Raw genomic sequence first — 27,660 nt, 5'->3', positions numbered from 1 at the left:
ACAACTCATTGTCAGTTTCTGTGGGCATAGTCCCTTTATATTCTGGAGTTTTCTTTTACTTCAGGGTTTAGAGTCATGCTAAAATTTACATTCCCTTAGAATTATCCTCCTTAAATAGAAAGTCTCATGTTTACAACGTAATTTTTAACCCTTTGGTATCATTTAAGTTTCTTTTTGTATCTATTTTATGCTCATTGGCTAAGGAGCCTGCCTGCCTTGCCCAGAGTGCATGAAATTCATTGTAATTAAAAGTGTCTGGAGTTTTAGAGTAATTATTCTTGTGGGGTTTTTTAGCTGCACCATGCAGCTTGCTAGATCTGAGTTCCGCAATCAGGGATCAAAACCATTCCTTTTGCAGTGGAATGGTGGAGTCCCAACCACTGGACTGCCAGGGAAGTAAGTCCCTCTTGTTTTCTGTTTTTAAGAATCCATCCTTGCCCTTTGTGACCCAGTTAAGGACATAATCGTGACTTTGGTCTCTAGGGACAATACTCTGTATCTTATGAATTTTGATTTCAGGAATGATACAGCTAGATACTTGTGTAGGGAATTAATTTTTCTTAACTCTAAGGAAAATCATATGATGGATATTAAACTGATTACTCTCTTGGACTGAACGAGAACTCAGTACAAGAGAACTCAGTACAAGTATGCTGCTGCTGCTGCTGCTAAATCGCTTCAGTCGTGTCCAACTCTGTGTGACCCCATAGACGGCAGCCCACCAGGCTCCACCGTCCTGGGATTCTCCAGGCAAGAACACTGGAGTGGGTTGCCATTTCCTTCTCCAGTGCGTGAAAGTGAAGTATGAGTAGGACCTAAAAGCCTTGTCCTCCTGAAATCTTGATTAGCCTATACTAAGCTGCCAGATATATTGACGTATAGATTCCCCTCTTCCATAGCAGTCAAGGTGGCATAATACACTTGCTTTTCTCAGGAGAATAATGGGCAGTGACTAAAGGCTTCTCAGTGGTCCCTCACGATGGGGTTGTACCTCTCCATCTCTTACTATCCCAGAAATTTCTGAAGATCATTTGGTTAGAAGACAAAAAACCATGTTACAAGGGAATTCATGCTTCTGGCCATGATGGAGTAACAGACCTAACTAAACTTCCTGAATAGATAATTAAAAGTAGATGAAATTTGTGAAACAACTACTTTGAGAAACTGGACAACAGGCAGTACAGGACTGATCCCCAAGAGAAAGAACATAGCAATTAACCACCACATTCAGACTTTATCCTGGGAGTGTATCTTAGTCAGCTCAGGCTGCCCTGACAAAAACCCTCAGACTGGGTGGCTTGAGCAACAGGAATTTAGGTTCTCACAATTCTGGAGACTAAAGTAATCAAGGTGCTATCAGGGTTGGTTTCTGGGGAGGCCTCTCTTCCTGGCTTGTAGACGACTGTCTTCTTACTATGTCCTCACGTGACATTTCTTCTGTGCCCATGTGGAGGGGGAGAGAGATCTTTGGTATCTCTTCTTTAAAGGACACCAACCTTATAGGATTAGAGCTGTACCATTATGACCTTATTTAGCTTTATCTTGGTAAAGGCCCTGTCTCTGATATATAGTCACATTGAGGGTTAGGGCTTCAACATATGAATTTGGGGGAACACAGTTCATAATGGGCACTTTCTGTGCTAAGATGCAGAGAAGGGGGGAGTCCCAGTCAAAGCACAGTCCTAAGTTGAGGTGGGAGTTCATGGAGGGGGCTAGAATTTGTAGGGCAGAAAATTGAAGAAAGACTTATGCAAAGGAACAGCCACAAAAGTCTCCACAGGTATTTTCTTGAGTGTACTGCTGAAACCTTTTAATGCTGGGCAAAGAATGGGGAGTTGCAAGCTGAACAGTTACCAGAGCGCAAAAGGGCTGGGAAACATTCATGTTCTGAGCTGCCAGAATGGAGAGAGAAATTTAGGGCATTCAGTAGACACCGCAGACGGGTCGCATCTTGGCAGGAGAGCTAAACTAGCCCAGAGTAAAGATTACCTTAAACTCCCACCCATAAGCTTAATAACAAGCCTTGAAAGCAGCACGATCCAGAAGTAACCTGTCACATTGAACAGTCTTACACCCTGAAGGAACTAACAAAATTAAATCCTTCACAATGTAGAGTTTGCAATGTCAATCCATTAAAAAACTTACTACTCATTGAAGGAATTAGGAAAATATGAATCATAGCAGAAACACTGATAAATAGACAGCAATCAGAAATGACTGACAATAGGATTAGCAAAGATTTTTAAATAGTTTTTATCCATCTATTCAAATACTTAAGGAAAAACATGCATATGGTGATGAGAGGATTTGGAGATAACAAACAAAGAACCAAATGGAAATTGTAGCAGTGAAACAATACAATATCTTAGATGAATAGTTCACTGGAGGGGCTTAAAAGATTGGACACTGATTAAAAGATCTATGAACTTAAGGACATTGCAAAAGAAACGAAAGAAAGAAAAATCCAAAGTGGCTACACCATTTTGCATTCTCAACAACATTGCTCCAGCTTGTCAACATCTTCACCAACACCTATTATTTGACTTTCTGATTATAGCCATCCTAGTGGTTTGTGAAGTGGTATTTCATGGTGGTTTTATCTGAAATTTTGATAGCTAATGGTACTGAGCATATTGTCATGTGCTTATTTGCCATTTGTATATCTTCTTTGAAGAAATGTCTATAAGTTATAAGACATATATATATATGTCTTATATATATGTCTTCATATATCCTGCATATTAAATTTTATCAGATATATGATTTGCAAATGTCTCATTTTGTGGGTTATCTTTTTACATTCTTTTTTCTTTTTTTAGGCAACTTAAAATTTTATTGGAGTATAGTTGATTTACAATGTTGTGTTAGTTTCAAGTGTACAGCAAAGTGAATTATTTATATATTACATTGCAGGTGTATAGCAAAGTGAATCATTTACATATTACATATATCAACTCTTTTTTAGATTCTTTTCCGATATAGGTCATTTCAGGGTATTGAGAAGAGTTCCCTGTGCTACACTGTAGATCCTTATTAGTTTTCTGTTTTGTATATAGTAATGTGTATATGTCAATCTCAATCTCCATAGTTGTCCATCCCTGCTTCTCCTTTAGTAAACAAATTTATTTTCTATATCTGTGAGTCTGTTTCTGTCTTGTAAATAAGTTTTTTTGTACTAGGTTTTAGATTCCATGTATAAGTGATATCATGATATTTTATCTCTCTCTAGCTTACTTCAATCAGTATGACAATCTCTAGGCCCATCCATGTTGCTGCAAATGGCATTATTTCATTCTTTTTATATCTTAATATTCCATTGTATGTATGTGCCACATCCTCTTTACCCATTTCTCCGTCAGTGGACGTTTAGGTTGCTTCCATGTCCTGACTGTTATAAATAGCACTGCAATGAACATTGGGATGCATATAGCATTTCAAATTACACTTTTTCTGGATATATGCCTAGGAATGAAAGTGCTGTATCATATTTGAACTCTATGTTTAGTTTTTTAAGGAACCTCCATACTGTTCTTCATAGTGGCTGTGCCAATTTACATTTCCACTAGCAAGTGAGGAGGGTTCCCTTTTCTCCACACCCTCTCCAGCACTTATTGCTTGTAGACTTTTTGTTGTTGTTGGCTGCACTAGGCAGCTTGTGGGATCTTAATTCCCTGACCAGGGATCGAACCTGAACCCTCAGCATTTAAAGCGTAGAGTCCTAACCACTGGCTGCCAGAGAATTCCTTGTTTGTAGGTTTTTTTGATGGTGGCCACTCTGACCACTGTGAGGTGATACCTCATTGTAGTTTTGGTTTGCACTTCTCTAATAATCAGTGATGTTGATAACCTTTTCATGTGCTTTTTTGATCAAAAGGAGTACGTGAAGGCTGTATATTGTGACCCTGCTTATTTAACTTATATGCAGAGTACATCATGAGAAACGCTGGGCTGGAAGAAGCACAAGCTGGAATCAAGATTGCCAGGAGAAATATTAATAACCTCAGATATGCAGATGACACCACCCTTATGGCAGAAAGTGAAGAGGAACTCAAAAGCCTCTTGGTGAAAGTGAAAGAGGAGAGTGAAAAAGTTGGCTTAAAGGTCAACATTCAGAAAATGAAGATCATGGCATCTGGTCCCATCACTTCATGGGAAATAGATGGGGAAACAGTGGAAACAGTGTCAGATTTTATTTTTTTGGGCTCCAAAATCACTGCAGATGGTGACTGCAGCCATGAAATTAAAAGATGCTTCCTTCTTGGAAGGAAAGTTATGACCAACCTAGATAGCATATTCAAAAGCAGAGACATTACTTTGCCAACAAAGGTCTATCTAGTCAAGGCTATGGTTTTTCCTGTGGTCATGTATGGATGTGAGAGTTGGACTGTGAAGAAAGCTGAGCGCTGAAGAATCAATGCTTTTGAACTGAGGTGTTGGAGAAGACTCTTGAGAGTCCCTTGGACTGCAAGGAGATCCAACCAGTCCATCCTAAAGGAGATCAGTCCTGGGTGTTCTTTGGAAGGAATGATGCCAAAGCTGAAACTCCGATACTTTGGCCACCTCATGTGAAGAGTTGACTCATTGGAAAAGACTCTGATGCTGGGAGGGATTGGGGGCAGGAGGAGAAGGGGACGACAGAGGATGAGATGGCTGGATGGCATCACTGACTCGGACATGAGTCTGAGTGAACTCCGGGAGTTGGTGATGGATAGGGAGGCCTGGCGTGCTGCAATTCATGGGGTCGCAAAGAGTCGGAGATGACTGAGCAACTGAAATGAACAGATGTCTTTGGAGAAATGTCTATTCATTTTGAATTGTGTGTTTTTTTTTTTTTTTTCATATTGAGCTAAATGAGCTGTTTGTTTATTTTGGAGAATCCCTGGTTGGCCACTTCATTTGCAAAAGTTTTCTCCCATTCTTTGGGGTTGTCTTTTTGTTGTGTTTATGGTTTCCTTTGCTGTTCATTATCTTTTAAGTTTAATTAGGTTCCATTTGTTTATTTTTGTTTTTATTTTCATTACTCTAGGGGGTGGATCAAAAAAGATTGTGCTGCAATTTATATCAGAGTGTTCTGCCGGTGTTTTCCTCCAGGAGTTTTATAGTATCTGACCTTACATTTAGATCTTTAATCCATTTTGAGTTTATTTCTGTGTGTAGTGTGAGAAGTGTGCTTGTAAGTGTTCATGTAAAAGTGTTCTTTTACATGTAGCTGTCCAGTTTTCCCAGCACCGCTTATTGAAGAGATGGTATTTTCTCCATTTTATATTCTTGCCTCCTTTGACATAGATTAGGTGTCATAGATGGGTGTTTAGATTTATCTCTGGACTTTGTATCCAGCTTCATTGATCTATATTTCTGTTTTTGTGTCAGTATCATACTGTTTTGATTACTGAATCTTTGTAGTATAGACTGTAGTCAGGGACCCTGATTCCTCCAGCTTCATTTTTTTCCCTCAAGGTTGCTTTGACTCTTAATAATGTGCTTCAAAGCAGAAATTTTTTTTTTACTATTGGTGAAATCCAATTTTTATTTTTTGTTGTTGTTACTTTTCCTATTGGTATCATATCTGAAAAGACATTGCCTGATTCAGGGTCATCAAGATTTATGCCTATGTTTTCTTATAAGAGTTTTATAGTTCTTACAATTGGGTCTTTGATCCATTTTGCATTAATTCTTGTAAATGGCTTAAGGAGGCTTCCAAGTTCATTTTTTGCATGTGGAGTTCAGTTGCCTCAACACTGTTAAAAAGACTGTTTTTTCCCTCACTGAATTGTGTTGTCACCTTGTCAAAGGTCTACTGACGATAAGTGTAAGGGCTTATATCTGTATTCTCATTTTTGTTTTTTTTGCCATGTCACACGGCTTGTGGTATCTTAGTTCCCTAACCACGGATCAAACCCACACTCCAGCAGTGAAAGTGCCAAGTGCTAACCACCAGACAGCTAGGGAATTCCCTGGATTTTCAATTCTATTCTGTTTAGCCTTATGCCAGCTTGTTCTCATCTTCTATTGCTGATGATCTCTTTGCTTATATTTTCCATTTCTTTGTCTATCAGTTTAGTATTTTGTGTTGCCTGGTAATCTGTCCATTTCATTTATCTGTTTTGTTAGCATACAGTTGTTCATAGTATTCCCTTATAAACCTTTTCATTTCTTTAAGTTTTGTAAATGTCTCTTTTGTTTCTTTTTTAGATAATTTGAGTCTCTTTTCTTTCCCTTGGCCTGTCCGGCTAAAGACTTGCCAATTTTGTTGATTTTCTCAAGGAAACAACTTCTGGTTTATTGATTTTTTTTTTTTTTCTGTTGTTTTTCTATCTGCTGAAAAAGCAGCCAGAGGAAAACAAGACTTGCTTGCTTTCAGCGGAAGACTTGCTTGCTTATAGAGGAAGAACACCTACTAATACAGAACCTAAGGGTACTACACTTAAAATGGCTGCATTGAATTTCTTTTAAAAAATTTGTTTTTTTAAAAAAAAGCATGTTTCCTTTGAGTCTAAATACTACGTTTGACCTTTGCATGAGACAGTACACTTTCCCCGTCCCCAAATTCTCAGATAATACCATGTCCCAGAGTTCATGGTAGAGGTGATGGTTTTTCCTTCCAGCAAAAAAGGAAAAAAACGAAGCAAAGCATAGTGCGCTGTGGTCCCAGTGTAAGCAGGAGTCTGCACTGATTATGACGCTTTTATGGAATTTTTTTCCTCCTTCCTTTTAGCCTTAATCCAGTCATTATCAACCTCAACTGTGCTTTAGAATCAGCTGGGGAGTTTTTAGAAAACCACTGAAGCCCATTTCTAGCCTGCTGCTGTTGCTGTTTAGTCGCCAAGTCATGTCCAACTCTTTGTGACCCCGTGGACCATAGCCCACCAGGCTCCTCTGTCCATGGGATCCTCCAGGCAAGAATACTGGGGTGGGTTGCCATTTCCTTCTCCAGGGGATCTTCCCGACCCAGGGACCAAACCCACGTCTCCTGCTTGTCAGTATGTGTGTGTATGTGTGTAAATATATATGTATGTGTGCATGTGTATATATATAAATGTAAACTATGTGTATTGTATATGTATGTATATATGCATGTTGTGTTTTTTTCACTATTATTTGAAAATTTAAAAATATATTCTGAAGTGGTGAGAACAGTGATCTTTAAACTGGGTGTATGAAGACCCCTGGGGGTGGAAGACTTCTCCAGGGAATCAGCTTTAGCTGAATATCCAGGGTAGAGTTGACATCCCAAGTATACTTTGTCCAGTTTCCCTATCATATGAGGTGCAAAATTGAGGTGAGTCTTGGTCATGAAACAGATACTGTTACACACACACAAATACACACACATATAAACACTGTTGGGAGAAAAAATTTTCCCGTTGCCTTACGTCCTAGTGGTTGGGGCCTGGGTGTTAATTGACAACTGCCAGTTTGAAGATCATGTCAAGGGGTTTGCAGTTCTTTGCTTTCAATAAAATTTTGAAAGGGTAAGTCATAAATGTCCACTAAAATTTTACTTTCAATTATCCATATTTGTCATTTTAATCAACCATGTGCTACTAGTAATTGTAATGTTAACTCAGTCAAATGTTATTTTGAACACTTAGAGCCTTAAGATCATAGGAAGTTAAGTTTAAACATTTTTAAAGTAAATATATACTTTGCTAGTCAAGAAATATGAGGAGATGATCAGTAATAGATCTTTAAGCATAAAAATGTATCACAGTCCAATAAACATCTTTGAAAGAAGTAGGGCTGAAAGTGTAAGTTCAAGGTGGGAGGTGGGAGGGAGGTTCAAGAGGGAGGGGACATACGTATACCTATGGTCGATTCATGTTGATGTATGGCAGAAAACTACAATATAAACCAATTACCCTCTAATCAAACAAATTTTTAAAAAACAGTGTAAGTTCAAAAAGGAAAAAAAGAATGTTGTTAAGAGTGAGTTCATATATTTTTTAATGGAAAATGACAGGTCATATTGCTGTGGCCTTTAGGTTCAGTTGGATTCATTTCCGAAAGTAATGTTTTATTTCAAAATGTCAAGATTCATAGTATATTGGAAATTAGGTCCTTCACAACTGCTTAAACTTATGATGAATCATTATAGATGTCAACTGAAAAATGTAGAAGGGAGACCGTGCATTAAAAAAATTTTTTTTAAGGGCTCAAGAAGGGAAAAGTGAAAATCACTGGTCTAGATTCCTGTTTCCTTCTGGAGGGCCAAGGACCACTCGCTACAAGGTATTTTTATTTTAAACTTTGTCTTCATAGTTAATGAAGCAGAAATTGATTCATACTTTACACCTTCACCTGTTTTAGGACTGATAACTAACAAACACCGCAAAAAAAAAAAAAAGTATGTTTAGGGAAATTGTGTGGGTGTGTTTTGTATATTCACTTTCTATCCATTCCGTGTCCTTAAAGGAGAAACAAATATGTCTGTGTAGTACCAAGTTACTTTTGCTGTCATTAATACTTATCAATACAGTTTATTTCATAGGAATAATGAAATCATTCCATTCTGACATCAGCCTTCATTTCCTGTCAATTTTTAGTCCAATTTACCTAACCTAACTTTATTACTATTTCTATGAATTCTCAGAAGAAAGGTGGGTTCATTCTTTGGTTTGGTCAGAGGGACTGTGGGAATGTGGGGCTCTGCACAAGCTTTGCAAGGTTCCTGTAACAGATGAGGGTTCCCATAACTGAGCACAACCTACTCCAGGCTATGCCCTGTACGTTTATCCTCTCTAATGGCCACTGCAGCCATGGCAAGTTGATTCTGTCTTTTTCAGTTTACATCTGAGAGAACTGAGGCTGACGGAGGTAAGTAGCCCAAAGGCACACAGCTAGTTGGTGGAGAGCTAGGATGTATCCCTGGGATGGTCTATCGGATGACTTCCACTTCAGCATACTGCCCTCTGGGCTCTAAGAGCAAAGAAGAGCACTCAGGTGAGGAACAGAGGGAAGAACACTGGATGGAATCTGAAGACCTGGACTCACTTTCCAGACCTGGGCTCAACTTCCTGACTAGTTGTGACATCATAAGAAGTCACCATCTTCCTGTCTTACTCTCATTGGAACTTTGCAGGATTATATGAGATTTAAACTGCAAGCAATACAGGAGTATGTAGAAGCATTATTTCGTACTGTCTCCTAGCTCTTACTTTGTTATAGAATTAATGGGAAACCATCATATCACCTTTTGGTCACAGTGTTCATAAAACATCATTCAGTTTTCTGGGATTGGGGACTGGGTTATGTTTTCCTGCCTCTGTTAAATCCTACAGTGTTTGTATTGTCAAAGCTTGGAAGTGTGTAGAAGTGTGGAGTATTCCTCCCTGATTTTGGCATTGGGAAAAGAACCCAGGTAGTGGATGGATATTAGGAAAATATTTGCACATCTTTTTAAGATAAATATTACCTGTGTGCATTCTAGATGTTGATCTGGACTGCCAGATATTTCTCTAACTAAAATGGTTTATTTTGGATCACAGCAAAGAATTATAGAGTCTGCAGCCATGTTGGGCCATGTGCAGGTTTCCACCCAATAAAAGGTAAAGAGAACTGTTTTACAGATGGGGAAAGAATCCTGGGAGGGTATAGGAAATAAAAGAGTCCATGGCTTTTCAGTGGGTCTTTGCCAGGAAACAAATCTTCTAGTTGGGCTCCGCTACCTTGTAGGACGTGAGAGCTGCCCCTTCTGGTCTCCCAGTTTTATTCCACTGAGGTTTCTGTTTAACGTTTTGTACAGATGATCCATGAATTGAATGAACTTGGGTAGAGAACATCTACGCTGTTCATGTTGAGCTCTGAATCTGGTCTCTAGAATTATGTAAGGGTACTCTTGCCTGGAAAATCCAGGAGCCTGGTAGGCTGCAGTCCATGGGGTCGCCAAGAGTCGGACACAACTGAGCGACTTCACTTTCGCTTTTCACTTTCATGCATTGGAGAAGGAAATGGCAACCCACTCCAGTGTTCTTGCCTGGAGAATCCCAGGGATGGTGGAGCCTGGTGGGCTGCCATCTATGGGGTTGCACAGAGTTGGACACGACTGAAGCGACTTAGCAGCAGCAGCAGCAGAGTTACAAAACAAGAATACAGTGTGTATTAAAGGAATATCACTTGTTCCTTAAGGAGAAAAGAAATTTCTAGGTTCCAGCCTGGTTCCCCACTCTACTTTCAAGAATTCAGTTAAAGCTTTTGCTGACTCATAAAATTGTTGTTTCTCCCCAATAACTGCTTCAACTGTCTTTTCTATGTTTGTTTGCCTGCTTCTGGCTAGTCTTTTTTTTTTTTTAGAACAATTTCAGATATTAAAAACATAAAGAATAATTAACGAGGGTCCATAAACTTACCGCCTTGCTTAAGCAATAGTTAAAGGCCCTGCAGTCCTCTCCCCATACATAAACCTCCAGTGGCAAGCACCAGCCTGAAATTTGACATCTGTAATTCCCATGCCTTTCTTTATACTTTACCTGCATGGATATGTCTAGCTAAATGATATAAATGGTTGCTTTTGCATGCTTTAAAACTTTATATAAATAGAACAATACTAAACATATCCATGGAGAAGGCAATGGCACCCCACTCCAGTACTCTTGCCTGGAAAATCCCATGGACAGAGAAGCCTGGTAGGCTGCAGTCCATGGGGTCGCTAAGAGTCGGACACAACTGAGCGTCTTCACTTTCACTTTTCACTTTCCTGCATTGAAGAAGGAAATGGCAACCCACTCCAGTGTTCTTGCCTGGAGAATCCCAGGGACGGGGGAGCTTAGTGGGCTGCCATCTCTGGGGTCGCACAGAGTCCGACACGACTGAAGCGACTTAGCAGCAGCAGCAGCAAACATATCCATCTGCCCTCTTGATCTTTTCATTCAAAGTGAAGAGTTTTTGAGGGTTGTTCATACTGATTTAGGTAGGTCTAGTTCATTCATTTCACTGCTGTATGGAATTCCATTATATAGAATATGTCAGTTCAGGTTGCTTAACTAAGTGCCACAGACTGGATAGCTTACAAACACAATTTTATTTCTCACAGCTCTGGAGACTGGAAATGTGAGATCAGGGTTCCTGCACGGTCACACTTTGGTGAGAGCCCTTTTCCAGCTTACAGACTACTTTTCTCTTTGGATTGAAGCCCCTCTACCCTCAATGCCTGGAGTAAAACCTGTGACCCTCCACCCATCTCTGCATGTTTCCGCAAATCATTGTGGCTTCTGTAAGTGCTTGGTCAAGGGTAGGGTTTGCTCAAGTCATCTCTGGCCGTTTCCTGCCAACCTGATGGGGTGGAAAATACCTCAAAGGCCGCTGAGCACATTTCACTTACTCATCTTCTGGACACAGTGACTCTATGGGCATCATTTGAATTACCTGTGATTTCTGCAGTCACCCTACTTAAGGATTACTAGTTGCCTTAGGCGGGGGAAATTCTGTGATTATTCTGAGACTGGTCAGCTGACCCGCTCACCTTTGTGCCTCCCTCTTCAACCCTACATGACATTTAGTTCCTGGGCTGGGACAGGTGATCTGTTTTCGGTGCTCCCTATAATTCTACCTCTGCACTTACTCATTGTTTTGTCCTGGTCTCTTTTCCCCTGAGGATAGAGAAATGTGATTTTTAGCTTTGTATCACTAGTGGATGTCACAAAGTAGGCATGTAATAAATGCTTATTAAACAGGTGAAGAAATGAATGCATGGTATAACCTCTAGATCTGGAATGAAAACCTGGTTTATTAGCACATTGAATCTGAAGAGAGACAGTGTGTGTTCCAGATGTTTCTGGTAGAAATTTGTAATCAGTGGCTATTCACTCTTGAGAAAACCAGATTTTCCACAGACTGGTAGATTGAACTACACTTGGGGCAGAGTCAATTTTAGTGTATTCTCAAACTCCACCATTAAGCACAAATAGAGCAGTGAAGAGACACCCAGAATTTTGCTCCCTGGCCATGTCCATCCCAGGTAGAGACTTTATTCATTCATCAGGTGTAAATATGTTTTCACATAAACAAGAGAGAAAGAGGCTGATTTTTTCCCCTAGTGTGTTGTCACTTTGCTTACTAGTTTCCCCACAAAAAGCCTGTGTTATTTGGAAAATGACTCAATGGGGCATCATCTCTGAGGAGTCTGGATGGATGTTACATAGTCATTTTCATCTTCCAAGACAAGGATGTAAAAAGTGGATGCAGATAGTAGAGTCATCCCCCCGCCCCCCACAGGACTGACTCCTGTATGCATTGGTCAATGCTGGGTCACTACAGGTGTGACAGAGAAATGTACGTGATTCTCTTCCTAGCTGTGGACACAAGTAAGTCTTTTTATCACCTGAGTTTGATTTCCCAGTTTGGCTCAAATCAAGGTTTTCCTAATTCTTGGATTTTACTGTGTGTCATGGGGGAAAAACTGACACAGACACTCCCTCCAAGGAAGCATATAATTTGAGGAGTTCCCACTAGCTCATTGCCTGGAAAATCCCATGGACGGAGGAGCCTGGTGGGCTACAGTCCATGGGGTTTCGAAGAGCTGGACACGACTGACGCGACTTAGCAGCAGCAGCAGCAGCACTAGCTCACTGGCTATCTTTGCATTATAGGTTGTCTTGAGCCAACTTTAACAAAGTCTTGGGCCAGCCTTTAACTTAGGCTTTGTCAAAGAGATGCATTTAAAATAAATTATTATGTATTTATGTATTTGGCTGTCCTGTGTCTTAGTTGCAGCATATGGGATCTAGTTCCCTGATTAGGGATTGAACCTGGGCCCCCTGCATTGGGAGCACAGAGTCTTAGCCACTGGACCATCAAGGAAGTCCCAAAGGGATGCATTTTGGAAATAACTTTACTCCTCATACTATTTTCTTATTACCTGAATTATATTCACCTATTTAAAAATTGTTTTTCTATATTGACTATATTCTGAAAATATTTCTTATATTGTTTCTGGAATAAGGTAGAGTATAAACAAAATATACATACATGATCTTTGTTGTCTCACAGGAAAATGAGAGAATGATCCTGATAAATTACTTGCATTAAGTAAAGTCTTAATTACCCTTTCGGTATTTTCTAACATAGCTTTAAAAAAGGACTGTGCGGTTTCTATGTTTATAAAAAATTATCATTAAAGTCGGAGAAGGCAATGGCACCCCACTCCAGTATTCTTGCCTGGAAAATCCCATGGACGGAGGAGCCTGGTAGGCTGCAGTCCTTGGGGTTGCTAAGAGTTGGACATGACTGAGCGACTTCACTTTCTCTTTTCACTTTCATGTATTGGAGAAGGAAATGGCAACCCACTCCAGTGTTCTTGCCTGGAGAATCCCAGGGACGGGGAAGCCTGGTGGGCTGCCCTCTATGGGGTCACACAGAGTCGGACACGACTGAAGTGACTTAGCATAGCATAGCATCATTAAAGTATAATATTTGCTTCCTCAAAATGTAACATTGGCATCCAAAATTTTACCAATTTTATTTAGATACATCTATTGAAACAAGTTAAACTCTGAAAGCTTTTGCTTTATTCATTCACGAAGGCAATGGCACCCTACTCCAGTACTCTTGCCTGGAAAATCCCATGGATGGAGAAGCCTGGTGGGCTGCAGTCCATGGGGTCACTAAGAGTCGGACACGACTGAGCGACTTCACTTTTACTTTTCACTTTCCTGCATTGGAGAAGGAAATGGCAACCCATTCCAGTGTTCTTGCCTGGAGAACCCCAGGGACGGGAAGCCAGGTGGGCTGCCCTCTATGGGGTCGCACAGAGTCAGACATGACTGAAGCGACTTAGCAGTAGTAGCAGTAGCAGCATTTTTCATAAAGTGGTAGTACATTTACCAGTGAAAATGGAAATACTAAAGTTTCATGAGATATTTGTTTCCAGTTCACTAAGAAATAGTGTGCATTTAGTTTTTTGACTTATTTTGTGGCTCTCTATTTAATAGAGTTTAACTTTCTACAGCTTTTCTTGGGGAGTAGAAATCCAGTTTTCTTCCTCTTTCAAAATTCTTATTGGGAATGACTAAATTCCCTTGTTTGAGAGGCTTCTGTTTTCGTTTTCCAAAAACACACCCATACACAAATACAGGAAAAGGACTGGAAAGAAAGCACAACATTAGAGATGGATATCTCCATCTAGTGAGACTGCTTTCAAAATCTTTAGGCTTTAGTGGTAATCACTTTGTAATGTACAGAAACATCCAATCACTACGCTGTGCTCCTGGAACTAACATAGTATTGCAGGGCAAATATATGTCAATAAAACACATAAAATCTTTATACGGTTGACCCTTGAACAACAGGTGTTCGAACTACTCAGGTCCACTTGTGCGGGGAATTTTTTCAGTAGTACCACCACAAACTCCTCTGTTCTCAAGTGTGTCAAATCCACAGATGCAGAACTGCTGATCTAGAGGAACTGTGGCTCCTGAGGCATGCTGGATGCAGAGAAACTGAAGGTAGGGCTGCTACTGCTAAGTCACTTCAGTCGTGTCTGACTCTGTGCGACCCCATAGACAGCAGCCCACCAGGCTCCGCCGTCCCTGGGATTCTCCAGGCAAGAACCCTGGAGTGGGTTGCCATTTCCTTCTCCAATGCATGAAAGTGAAAAGTGAAAGTAAATCACCCAGTCGTGTCCGACTCTTAGTGATCCCATGGACTGCAGCCTACCAGGCTCCTCCATCCATGGGATTTTCTAGGCAAGAGTACTGGAGTGGGCTGCCATTGCCTTCTCCAGAAGGTAGGGAGGGGTGACTAAAAATAATACTCTCCCTCTCTCCTTTTTTTTTTTTTTTTCCCCAGTATGTGGAGTGTTGGTGCCCCTTAGTCCAGCTGTTCAGGGGTCAGCTATATTTTTTTTTCTGTAATCTTGCATCATTTCTACAGTGAGTTGATATGACTTTTTGTTTTTTTTGCCCGCCCCTTGTGGCGTATGGAATCTTAAGTTTTCTGATGTACGGAATCCACGCTCTCCACAGTGAAAGTGCAGATTCCCAACCACTGGACTGCTATGAAATTCCCTGGTATGACTTTGATTAGCAGGAAAACCTAGCAAGGAAATGCACTCTGGAACATACTGCTCACTCACTATTAGAGCTGCATAGATGCCAATACACTGGACATGTCTCTTATGTTTCAGTCCCCTAGGGCTTTGCTGACGTTGCTGCCAGCTTTACCTGAAGCAAAAAGTTTTCATTTCTTCTTTTTTTTAAAAAATAATTTTTATTTATTTTATTATTTACTTTTGGCTGGGCTAGGTCTTCGCTGTTGCAGGCCGGCTTTCTCTAGCTGCTGTGAGCAGGAGTTATGGTACATCCGCTTCTCACTGTGGTAGCTTCCCCTGTTGCAGAGCACAGGTTCTAGCATGCTGGAGCTTCAGCAGTTGTGGGTCTCTGGCTCTAGAGCACAGGCTCAGTAGTTGTGGCACATGGGTTTAGTTACTTCTGGGCACGTGGGATAGAACTCGTGTCCCCTGCACTGGCAGACAGATTCTTATCCACTGCACTGCCAGGGAAGTCCAAAAGTTTTCATTTCTTTCCTCATCTGTTACACTGATGTGCATATGTGTATCTTCTCAAAGATGATAATTTTATCTGTTCAAAATTGTACACATAAAATTTAAAATATGCATAAGCAAAATAAAATGATAATCCTGAGATCAGGAATAAAAGAATACAAGGATTTGTAGTACTACTGTAAGCTTTAAGTATATTAATAATTCCTTTGAAATTTACAAATGGGCAGACCTACAGACTTAGAGTGTTTTCTTCTCTCTCAATTTATGCAGCATTACCATATGACAACTTTATGGCTAGAAGAGTTTAATTTTTTTCTTATGTCAAACTGTAATTGATTTGTAATATTTTATTATTTTCAGATACAAAGTGATTTGGTTATATATAATCTATGCATTTATGTATATTCTTTTTAAAAATTATTTTCCATTACAGGTTATTACAAGATATTGACTATAGTTCTTTGTAAAAGTGAAAGAAAGTGAAAGTGAAGTCACTCAGTCATGTCCGACTCTTTGCAACCCTATGGACTGTAGCCTACCACGCTCCTCTGTCCATGGGATTTTCCAGGCGAGAGTACTGGAGTGGGTTGCCATTTTCTTCTCCAGAGGATCTTCCCAACCCAAGGATCGAACCTGGGTCTCCCACATTGTAGGCAGATGCTTTACCATCTGAGCTACCAAGGAAGTCAATAAATCCTTGTTTAGCTATTTTATATATGGCAATGTGTATCTGTTAATTCTATACTCCTGATTTTCCCCTACTTCCCCTTCTCCTTTGGTAATCATAAATTTGTTTATGTCTGTGAGTTTGTTTCTGGTTTGAAAATAAGTTGATTTGTACTATTTTTTTAGATTCCACATATAAGTGATATCGTATGATATGTGTCTTTCTCTGATTTGCTTCACTTAGTATGATAATCTCTAGGTCCATCCACGTTGCTTGCTGCAAATGGCATTTATTTCATTCCTTTTTGTGGCTGAGTAATATTCCATTGTATATATGTACCGTATCTTCTAGGTTGCTTCCTTGTCTTGGCTATTGCAAATAGTGCTGCTGTGAACATTGGGGTGTATGAACTTTTTGAATTAGAGTTTTCATCTTTTCCAGATATATGCCCAGGAGTGGGACTGCTAGATCATATGGTACCTCTATTTTTAGTTTTGTGTTTATTTTTTTAAAGAATCTCCATGCTGTTCTCCAGCATGAAGTGGCTGCACCAATTTACATTCCCACCAACAGTATAAGATGGTTCCCTTTTCTCCACACTCTCTCCAGCATTTATTATTTGTGACTGGAGTGGGGTGACACCTCATTGTAGTCTCAATTTGCATTTCTCTAATAATTAGTGATGTTGAGAATCTTTTCATGTGTTTGTCGGCCATCTGTATATCTTCTTTGGTGAAATGTCTATTTAGGTTTTCTGCCCATTTTTTTAAAATTGGGTGGTTTGTTTTTTGATATTGAGTTGTATGAGCTGTTTGTATATTTTGGAAATTAAGCTCTTGTTAGTTGCATTGTTAGCAAATATTTTCTCCCAGTTAGTAGGTTGTCATTTTGTTTATGGTTTCCTAGAAAAGTTTAATTTTTTTGAAGAGGTTTTTATTGTGAAAAATGAGAAAAAAAAATACCCTATGAATTAACAGAGTAGATTATTTTAAAAAACCCACCAAGTTTACTTTAAACAGCCATGTGAAAAAACAGGCATTGATAAATAAAGTCTATGGCATATCTCAATATACTTTGGGATGCAGATATCCAAAGTAAAATTTATCACTGTTGTTTTTAACAACTGAAACCCTTAAATAACAACTGCCTTAAAAAAATTTTTTTATAGAAGTTAATTTACAATGTTGTGTTAGTTAATGGGGTATAGTAAAGTCGTTTGGTTATACACATATGTTTTCTTTTTCATATTCTTTTCCATTATGGTTTATTACAGGATATTGAATAGTTCTCTATACTATACAATGAGACCTTGTTCATCTGTTTTATATGTAATACTTTGTATCTGCTAATCCCAAACTCCTAATTCATCCCTCCCCCACCCTGCCTTCACCTTTGGTAACATAAGTTTGTTAAAAAAAAAAAAAAAAAAAGATGGTGAATGGATTAATACCAAAGCCAACCCTCAGTCTCCCAGTAGCTCACCCACTTCCTGCGGCCCAGCACTCAGCCCTCCCTGGGACACCTCATCCTTCCACTCCTGTGCCCTTCAGCCCTTCCCCATGCTTCCTCAGCAGCCTCTTAGTAGGAAAGCAATATGATTTAGTCCTAACACTGATGAATAACTAGCAGCTAGATTTACTTCCTCTTGCTGCTGCTGCTAAGTCGCTTCAGTCGTGTCCAACTCTGTGCGACCCCAGAGACGGCAGCCCACCAGGCTCCCCCGTCCCTGGGATTCTCCAGGCAAGAACACTGGAGTGGGTTGCCATTTCCTTCTCCAATGCATGAAAGTGAAAAGTGAAAGTGAAGTCGCTCAGTTGTGTCCGACTCTTGGCGACCCCATGGACTGCAGCCTACCAGGCTCCTCTGTCCGTGGGATTTTCTAGGCAAGAGTACTGGAGTGGGGTGCCATTGCCTTCTCCTCTTGCTACACACACTTAAACACCAAATCTGTTATCACTGTAAGGAATGGCCCCTCCTACGAGATTCCTCCCTCTCCCAAGAATAGAGAACTGAGAAGTCAGGAAGTTCAGGAGAGGGCAGGCTGGGCATTCCAGTCTTTAGGGCTCTCCACCTAAAGACTCTCACCTCTGCTTTCTGCTCTTAAGTAATTTTATCACTGAGCAGAGGCTGCTGTGCTGTGCTGTGCTATCCCTGTGGATCCAGCAAATCCCTCCTCCCTCCCCTCAGAAGGGGAAAGACACGTGGTCCCATAATCCTTTGCCAGTGGGATCCCACTATGGTTCCCCAGGGAGATGCACCTGCCTGAGGTGTGGGAGGTGGAAGAGGAGCAGCGGCCGTTGCTCACTTCTGGCAGGAGGGTGGCCTTTGCAGGATGGCAGTTGTTTGCCATTCCTGCATTGGAGTGTGAGTAGCTCCTGCCACTCTCTCCCTTGGTGCTGTTGGCTTTGTGACTTCCTGCTGCTGCTGCTGCTAAGTCACGTCAGTCGTGTCCGACTCTGTGTGACCCTGTAGACGGCTTCCTGAGATTCCCTCATTTTCCCAAATAGCAGAGCTGTTCCTTGACCTTCACTTTCCCAGCTTTTCCGGAGGTTGTGAAAGCACCTGCTCCCTCCCTGCTTTCTGTTTTCCTGATGGAACTCTGACTGAAAAATAAGGCCTTTGGCTGACTTACTTATTCTCTGTTGTCCCCAAAGTCAGTGGTTTAGTTTTCTGACCAAGAGTGCAAACCAGGGATGACTCAGGATGTGCTCCAAATTTGTAATAAAGCCCATTTCTTGGTATTTCCTAGTCATTGTATACACTTTTCTTGAGATCTCCCACACTGCCTCCCAGAAAAACACAGCAGAACAAATGAAAGCACCATCATCATTTGTTAAATGTTTTCATTTATCATAGCTGCTATTGTTGTTATTATGTCTTGCTTCATACCAGAATTGTGACAAAGGGCAATTAGTTTTAGAGAAAGTGAAGAAAGGTAGGAAGGTTGCTTTAATTTTTCCCAAACCTGGCTGGAGGGGAAATTCACACATCCTTCCAGTTTATGAAACAGGCGACGGATCTTTATTAAACTGGCCAGCAGAAGAAGGTCATCCCCGTTCAGGTATCGGAGCGCTGGAATCTCCTTAGCATTTAGCAGCTTTTCAGCAAAGAGAAAGAGAAAGGAAGCTCAGGGTTCCGTGTGGAAATAGTGACTGCAGAAGCAGGAGGTGGGAGGAGGCAAGAGGCAACACTAGTTAGGGGCTGGAGTCTCCTGTGAGTCTGCTGCTGCTGCTACGTCACTTCAGTCGTGTCCAACTCTGTGTGACCCCATAGGCAGCCCACCAGGCTCCCCCGTCCCTGTGATTCTCCAGGCAAGAACACTAGAGTGGGTTGCCACTTCCTTCTCCAATGCATGAAAGTGAAAAGTGAAAGTGAAGTCGCTCAGTTGTGTCCGACTCTTGGCGACCCCATGGACTGCAGCCCACCAGGCTCCTTCGTCCATGGGATTCTCCAGGCAAGAGTACTGGAGTGGGGTGCCATTGTTATCTATAAATAGGGGCAGTGGTATTAATTCTGATCTGAACAGGAATGATCTCTGGAGATTTGAGAGACTAGAGCAGACCAGACCAAACAGAATTTGCGTATTTTCTTTCAAATGCTTACTACGCATTCAAGTCATTATAACAGCATATACTATTTCACCAGCATCTATTGAGGGGAGCACAGAAATGCTATAGTTATCCTGTCCCTGGGACACACCCAGTGTGGAGTGAGTACTGGTTTGGAGGCTGGGAAGGTGGTGGGGAGCACCTGAGCTGGGCTTTCCAGAAGGCCCCGGGATGACTGACACTCCTTTTCTTCTCCCAAATGCGCCCCCACCTCCAGGAGCTGCTGCACATGAACATCCCCAAGACCCTTCCTTGCCCTCTGTGCTGCCCATGTCCTCTCAGCCTTGGGTGACCCAGGCTGATGCTGTCTCCTCGAGCTGCAGGAAGGTCAAAGGTCCCCAGCCTTGCTTGGAATGTTTCCAAGGCTGAGCTTTAGGACCAGCCCAGGAGGGGCATGTAGCCTCAGTGGGGTGGGCTAAAGCAAGCCCATCTGCTACCTCCTGCAGGCAGAGTGGCCACTTATTCACCTGCCAGAGATGTGAGATCACAGTATTCTGCATTTTCACCCCTCCCCACATTGGAAGGAAGGGAGGGAGAAAGGAAAGAGGGATGGGGGAAGGAGGTTAAGATAGCTGAGAAATGAAGGGTGAATCACCATTTTTAGTTTTCTTCAATCCCAAATCCCATAAAACAGGAAACATTTTCAGAGAGTAAATCAATAGGAAATAGGAAAGATTTTCATCAGCAGGAATAATCTTAAGGAATTCCTGAAAATTGAGAAGCAGCTGGGACCACTGAGAGACCAATGATCAGATGAATGCACTGGTCCAGAGCACACATATTCTGAGCTCAAAGGCAAGTGAATATCAGGATGGCATTTCAGGCAAAGAGCGTTAAGAGGGAAACATATTGATGATGTTAAATTTTTTTGTCAAAATAGAAACAAAAACCCTCAGTGATACTCTGAGTCACACAATGGACACAAAGCTGAAGGGCCAATAGGTGGGCTGACCCAGGGGTGAAAGGTGTAACTCACCATGAAGACAACGCCTTGAATTTCCTAACCACAGAACTTCAAGACAGACAAAGCAAAGCATGATAGAAATTACAGGAAAAAACAGACAAATTCACAGTTCTACTGGGATATTTTCATACATCTCTCAGAAGTAAACCAACAATATAAGAAGAAAAGGATATAGAGAGAAGTATGAAGAGAACAATTAAACATACATTATACACTTTGTGCCAATAAACATGCAACCATTTGGGGGGTCAAATATACATGGAACAGTCACAAATTATGTCATCAACTACAAAGAAAATATCCCTGCATTCTAAACAGCAAGAACAAATGTAAGCCATATTCCTTGACCATTTAGAAGTTAATGAGAAAAGGTAGCAAATTTAAAAAACCTTATTTGAAAGTTCAGTAATTACTGAGTTGAAGAAATCAAAATAGAACTCATAGACTATATAGAAGTGAAAGAAAACAAGAGCACTATATGAGTCCCATGGTAGGGGTGGGGTGGGGTGCTGGGAGTTTACACAGGGTGGTCAGGAAAGGACTCTGAGAGCAGAACCTGAGGGAAGTGCTAAGTGGGGTATGGGGCATTTTAGGTTGAGGGAACAGCAAGTGCAAAAGCCCTGCAGCAGTGATGTGCATGGCATTGTCCACAACAGCAAAAAGGCCATGGTGGCTAGAGCAAAGTGGGTAGGAAAAGAGGACCACAGAGAAATATTAAAAAAGGAAGTCCAGATCATGTATAGTATTGTAGGTGTTTTATAGGATCTTGGCTTTTACTCTGAGTAACGTTAGAAGTCACAGTTAGACCATTTTCATTAGTCGCTAGGTATTTTTTGATTTCCTCTGATTTCTTCAGTGATCCAATGGTTGTTTAGTAGCAGATTGTTTAGCTTCCATGTGTTTGTGTTCTTTACAGTTTTTTTCTTGTGGTTTATTTCTAATCTTATGGCTTCGTGATTGGAAAAGATGTTTGATATGATTTCAATTTTCTTAAATTTACCGAGGCTGACTTTGTGGCCCAGCATGTGGTCAATCCTGGAGAATGTTCCATGTGTACTTCTGAAGAACATGTATTCTGCTGCTTTTGGATGGAATGCCCTATAAATATCAACTACGCTTTCAAAATATCACTCTTACTATCATGATAGAATTGACTTTGGGAAGAGTGGAAGCTGGGACACTCGGGAGGAGGCTGTTGTAATAATTTAAACAAGATGGATTAAGTAGATACATGAGGCAGACGGGGTGACAGTAATGAAGGATGCAAGCAGTGTTGGAATCTGGTGACAAGTTGGTGGTGGCGTTTAGAGGACTTGCAGATGAAAGACGTGGGGTTGTGAAACAGAGAAGAGAGGACCAACCCCAAAGTTTTGGGTCTGAGCAACTGAAAGAAAGGTGTTGCCATTTCCTGAGATGGAGAAGACCAAAGGCAGAATATGCCTTCCAATGTCATTTTACTCTGTGAAGTTCTTAATACCCTTTAGATGCCAGATGGAGATGCAGGGTTGGAATCAGAGATATGCAAGTTTAAAGTTCCTGGGAGATCCACCTGGAGATCAAAGGAGGGGTTATCAGCAAGCAGATGGCATTTCAGGACAGAAACCTAATGAGATCACCTAGGGAGTTAGTACAGAGAGAGAAGAGGTGAGCCCAATGACAGGCCCTGGAGCCTTTCAGTATTTAAAAGAGGGGAGATGAAGAAAATAGGCAAAGAAAAATGAGGAGTAGCCCCTGAGGTCGAAGTAAAATCAAAGCAGAGTAACTCCTGGAAGCAAGAGAGGAAATGCTTCTGGGGGGAGGGGGTGAGAAACTATGTGTGCCCATTGCCACTGAGAGGGCATTAGATTTAGCATATGGTAACCACAGTAAACGTGTAATGCTATGCAACAACCGAATAGACAAATTTACTTGGATATGTAGACATGAAAGATATTCCATTTAACTTGTGGAAAACAAAAACAAATAGAACAAGTCTAATAGTACAATCAGTGTGCTGCTGCTGCTGCTGCTGCTAAGTCGCTTCAGTCGTGTCCGACTCTGTGCGACCCCATAGACGGCAGCCCACCAGCCTCCCCCGTCCCTGGGATTCTCCAGGCAAGAACACTGGAGTGGGTTGCCATTTCCTTCTCCAATCATGAAAGTGAAAAGTGAAAGTGAAGTCGCTTAGTCGTGCCTGACTCTTAGCAACCCCAAGGACTGCAGCCTACCAGGCCTCTCCATCCATGGGATTTTCCAGGTCAGAGTACTGGAGTGGGTTGCCATTGCCATCTCCGACAATCAGTGTAGTCAGATGCAATTTTTATTTTAAAAATATGTATATGAATAATTTATAAATATATAGAAAAGAGAAATACACACCAAATTTTCAATGTGATTACCTTTGGGAAGAGGATTAGAATAGAAGAAAGGATGGAAGGGAAGAATATCGTTTTTAACTCTTTTATGTCTATATTATTCGAATCTTCAAATATAACAGTGTATTCACATGTCACTTTTGCAATTTTAAAAAACTGAAAGGGTAATTATGAGGATGATGAGAAAAGCAAACGTTTTTAACATCAGATTCTTTTGCACCAACTCTTTTTCAAAACTCATTTCGAAGAAGAGAGGCGAGGAGAAAGAGACAGAGCATTTTTGACATTTTTGGTACGGATGCATTTACCATGAATGTATTGAACCAAAAAGAGGCTATATTGTAGATTTCTAACCAAGGAAGAAACTTGTTTGGACTTGCCAGCTGACTGCAGTAGCTAGATCAACTGGAAGCCGCTTGAATATTGCTTAGCACAGCGTGGACCCTCGCTCTCTGTTGACTGAATCTGAAGTCTTCCTTTTGTTTGGTGCTTATAAAATATCCCTGCCTATGGGGAATCCTGAAGTCATATTTCCACTTGCTTAAATGTATAGATGTTTTAGAAACTGAAGATGTCTTTGAAGTTTGGAGCCATCTCTTCCTTGAATGATTGATGAAACAAGGTCCTCAGAGTTTAGGATACTTATTCAAAGTCACATATTATGTATGTTCTATATATAGTCACTCGGTCGTGTCCGACTTTGTGACCCCATGGACTACAGCACACCAGGCTTCCCTGTCCTTCACCAACTCCTGGAGCTTGCTCAAACTCATGTCCATCAAGTGAGTGATGCCATCCAACCATCTCATCCTCTGTCACCTCCTTCTCCTCTTGCCCTCAATCTTTCCCAGCATCAGGGTCTTTTCCTATGAGTTGGCTCTTCGCATCAGGTGGCCAAAATATTGGCGTTTCAGCTTCAACATCAGTCCTTCCAATGAATATTAAGGGTTGACTTCCTTTAGGGTTGACTGGTTTGATCTCATTGCACCCCAAGGGACTCTCAAGAGTCTTCTCCAGCAACCCAGTTTGAAAGCATCAGTTCTTCAGTGCTCACCCTTCTTTATGGTCCAGTTCTCACATCCATACATGACTACTGGAAAAACCATAGCTTTGGCAAGATGGACCTTTGTCAGCAAAGTAATGTCTCTGCTTTCTAATACGCTAAGTTGGTCATAGCTTTTCTTCCAAGGAGCAAGTGTCTTTTAATTTCATGACTGCAGTCACCATCTTCAGTGATTTTGGAGCCCCCCAAAATAAAGTCTTTCACTGTTTCCATTGTTTTCCCATCTATTTGTCATGAAGTGATGGGACCAGATGCCATCTTAGTTTTCTGAATGTTGAGTTTTAAGCCAAGTTTTTCACTCTCCTCTTTCACTTTCATCAAGAGGCTCTTTAGTTCTTCTCCACTTTCTGCCATAAGGGTGGTGTCATCTGTGTGTCTGAGGTTATTGATATTTCTCCTGGCAATCTTAATTCCAGCTTGTACTTCATCCAGCCCAGCATTTCACATAATGTACTCTGCATATAAGTTAAATAAGCAGGGTGACAATATACAGCCTTGACGTACTTCTTTCCTGATTCAGAACCAGTCTGTTGTTCCATGTCCAGTTCTAACTGTTGCTTCTTGACCTGCATACAGATTTCTTAGGAGGCAGGTAAACTGGTCTGGTATTCCCATCTCATTAAGAATTTTCCACAGTTTGTTGTGATCTACACAGTCAAAGGCTTTGGCCACAGTCAATAAAGCAGAAGTAAATGTTTTTCTGGAACTCTCTTACTTTTTCGATGATCCAATGGATGTTGGCAATTTGATCTCTGGTTCCTCTGCCTTGTCTAAAATCCAGCTTGAATATCTGGAAGTCACGGTTCACGTACTGTTGAAGCCTGGCTTGGAGAATTTTGAGCATTACTTTGCTAGCATGTGTTGAGTTGTATGGCTCAGATGGTAAAGAGTCTGCCTGCAATGACTTGATTGACCCTGGGTCAGGAAGACCCCCTGGAGAAGGAAATGGCAACCCACTCCAGTACTCTTGCCTGGAAAATCCCATGGACGGAGGAGCCTGGTGGGCTACATCCATGGTGTCGCAGAGTCGGACACGACTGAGCAACTTCACACTTTGCTAGCATGTGAGATGAGTGCAATTGTGCAGTAGTTTGAACATTCTTTGGCATTGCCCTTCTTTGGGATTGGAATGAAAACTGACCTTTTCCAGTTCTGTGGCCACTGCTGTTTTCCAAATTTGCTGGCATACTGAGTGCGGCACTTTCACAGCATCATCTTTTAAGATTTGAAATAGCTCAACTGGAATTCCATCACACCTCCACTAGCTTTGTTCATAGTGATGCTTCCTAAGGCCCACTTGACTTTGCATTCCAGGATGTCTGGCTCAAGGTGCATGATCACACCATCCTGGTTATCTGGGCTATGAAGATCTTTTTTGTATAGTTCTGTGCATTCTTGCCACCTCTTCTTAATATCTTCTGCTTCTGTTAGGTCCCTACCATCTCTGTCCTTTATTGAGCCCATCTTTGCATGAAATGTTCCCTTTTTATCTCTAATTTTCTTGAAGAGATCTCTAGTCTTTCCCATTCTATTGTTTTCCTCTATTTCTTTGCATTGATTACTGAGGAAGGCTTTCTTATTACTCCTTGCTATTCTTTGGAACTCTGCATTCAAATGGGTATATCTTTCCTTTGCTCCTTTGCCTTTCACTTCTCTTCTTTTCTCAGCTATTTGTAAGGCCTCCTCAGACAACCATTTTGCCTTTTTGCATTTCTTTTTCTTGGGGATGGTCTTGATCACTGCCTCCTGTGCAATGTCACAAACCTCCGTCCATAATTCTTCAGGCACTCTGTCTATCAGATCTAATCCCTTGAATCTGTGTATATACATGTAATCCCTTTTATATACATGTAATCCGTTTATATACATGTAATTTTAATACATCTAATCCCTTGAATCTATACATATACATGCATACATATCTCAGCTTTACAGATATAATCGACAAATTCTACATCTCTATTGGGGCTTGCTTGGGAAATTCCATGGACAGAGAAGGTTGGTGGGCTACATCCATAGGATTGCAAAAGAGCTGGACAGGACTTAGCGACTAAACAACAACAAACATCTCTATTGGGCTATCATTTATTAAGTAGTTGGTGCCAAGAAACATGCTAAGCACTTTATATTCTCATTGAGTCGTCACAGCAATCAATAATATAATGGAGGAGTCATCCCCATTTTATAGGGGAGGGCACTGAAGTTCAAGTTCACCAGCTTAGCTAAGTGGCAGATTTGAGGTTTGAAACTATGTCCTATAACCTGAAGTGTGTGTTCTTAACCATCGTGCAGCACTGCTGGTCACTGAGAGTGTTCTTTGGGCCATGCCCTGGGTGGTGTAGAGAAATCAGTAATAAAGAGATTCTATCCTGCAGGAGCTCACCATCCAGTAGGAAAGGCAGCCCCGAAGGCAAGTAAGGCGCATAGTTCAATAGTTCAGCAAGCTCGCACATGGACAACCTCGAGAAGGACACGATTGACCTTGTTTGGACAAAGGGCAGGGAGGTCTGGGAAGTGTCTCTAAGGAAACAGGGCTTGTGCTGGGTCTTGAACATGGTCAGAACCCAGGTCTCCTGACTCAGCCAAAGGCTTTCAGCTAGAACACAGAGAAAAACAGTATAAAATACTAAAACCAAAACCTCAAAGCTGCACTACTCATACAGTAGACACACAGTAAATGTTATTTGGAATCAAGTTTGAACTAAAAAGGAATTTGAGGAAGAAGAAATAATAAGGCTGTCTCAATTCCATATGAATTCAATTCAATTCCTTATAAAACTTTCACTGTTTTTTCCTTGAATTTCAAAATTCACAGTGGTGCACAGTAGATTACACATGAGTATAATCTGTCAGTAATAACACTAACATTATTTTACTCTTATTATTTAAATGCTTTAAAATGTTTATAAAAACGGACCTACCTTCACTTTGGTTCCGACACTGATTCTTGCCTGTTGGCCCATTGCTAGAAAAGTGATTGAAATCTTGTCTTGTTCTAAGATACGGATTCCAACATAATGGTTCAAAGCCAGAAACACAGGTTTAAATGAAACAAAGGGTGAGGAAATGACGGAACTTGACCAATTCCAAGCCCTTACTCTGTTGCCAGCTTGATCTGAATATTGACCACCCAAGATATTGATGTATACCCTGAGGAAAAGGAAATTAAAAATCATAAACAGGAACATTATAATTCAACCTTGAAATTAGCTCTACCGCTTGCTAACCAAAGAGAGTAGCAGTTTATACTAGCCAACAGCTTATGACTTCCCTGATGGCTCAGTGGTAAAGAATCCACCTGCAGTGCAGGGGACAGAGGAGACATGAGTTCAGTCCCTGGGTCAGGAAGATTCCCTGAGTAGGAAATGGCAACCTTCTCCACCATTCTTGCCTGGAAAATCCCATGAACAGAGGAACCTGCTGGGTTACAGTCCATGGGGTCACAAAGAGTTGGACACAACTACACACACACACGATGTGCACAATAGCATATGAATAATGGAAAACC

The 27,660-nt window shown here is 41.1% G+C and overlaps 1 protein-coding gene across 1 annotated transcript in view; it reads right to left on the bottom strand.

The window, feature by feature from the left end:
* Positions 1-18,996: 18,996 nt before the first annotated feature.
* The window catches only part of ERICH6 (glutamate rich 6), a 45,516-nt gene continuing 36,852 nt past the window's right edge, over positions 18,997-27,660 (bottom strand). The window contains exons 13-14 of the mRNA XM_005904800.3: positions 27,074-27,302; positions 18,997-19,260 (exon numbers count right to left, since the gene is read on the bottom strand). Of these exons, the coding sequence (XP_005904862.3) occupies positions 18,997-19,260; positions 27,074-27,302 (493 nt within the window). The remainder of the gene's footprint in view (positions 19,261-27,073; positions 27,303-27,660) is intronic.

The sequence above is a fragment of the Bos mutus genome, chromosome 1 (genome assembly GCF_027580195.1).
Source record: "Bos mutus isolate GX-2022 chromosome 1, NWIPB_WYAK_1.1, whole genome shotgun sequence".
In the NCBI taxonomy this organism is placed as follows: domain Eukaryota; kingdom Metazoa; phylum Chordata; class Mammalia; order Artiodactyla; family Bovidae; genus Bos; species Bos mutus.
The sequence above is the reverse complement of the archived record's forward strand: the minus strand, read 5'-3'. Positions and strand labels throughout refer to the sequence as shown.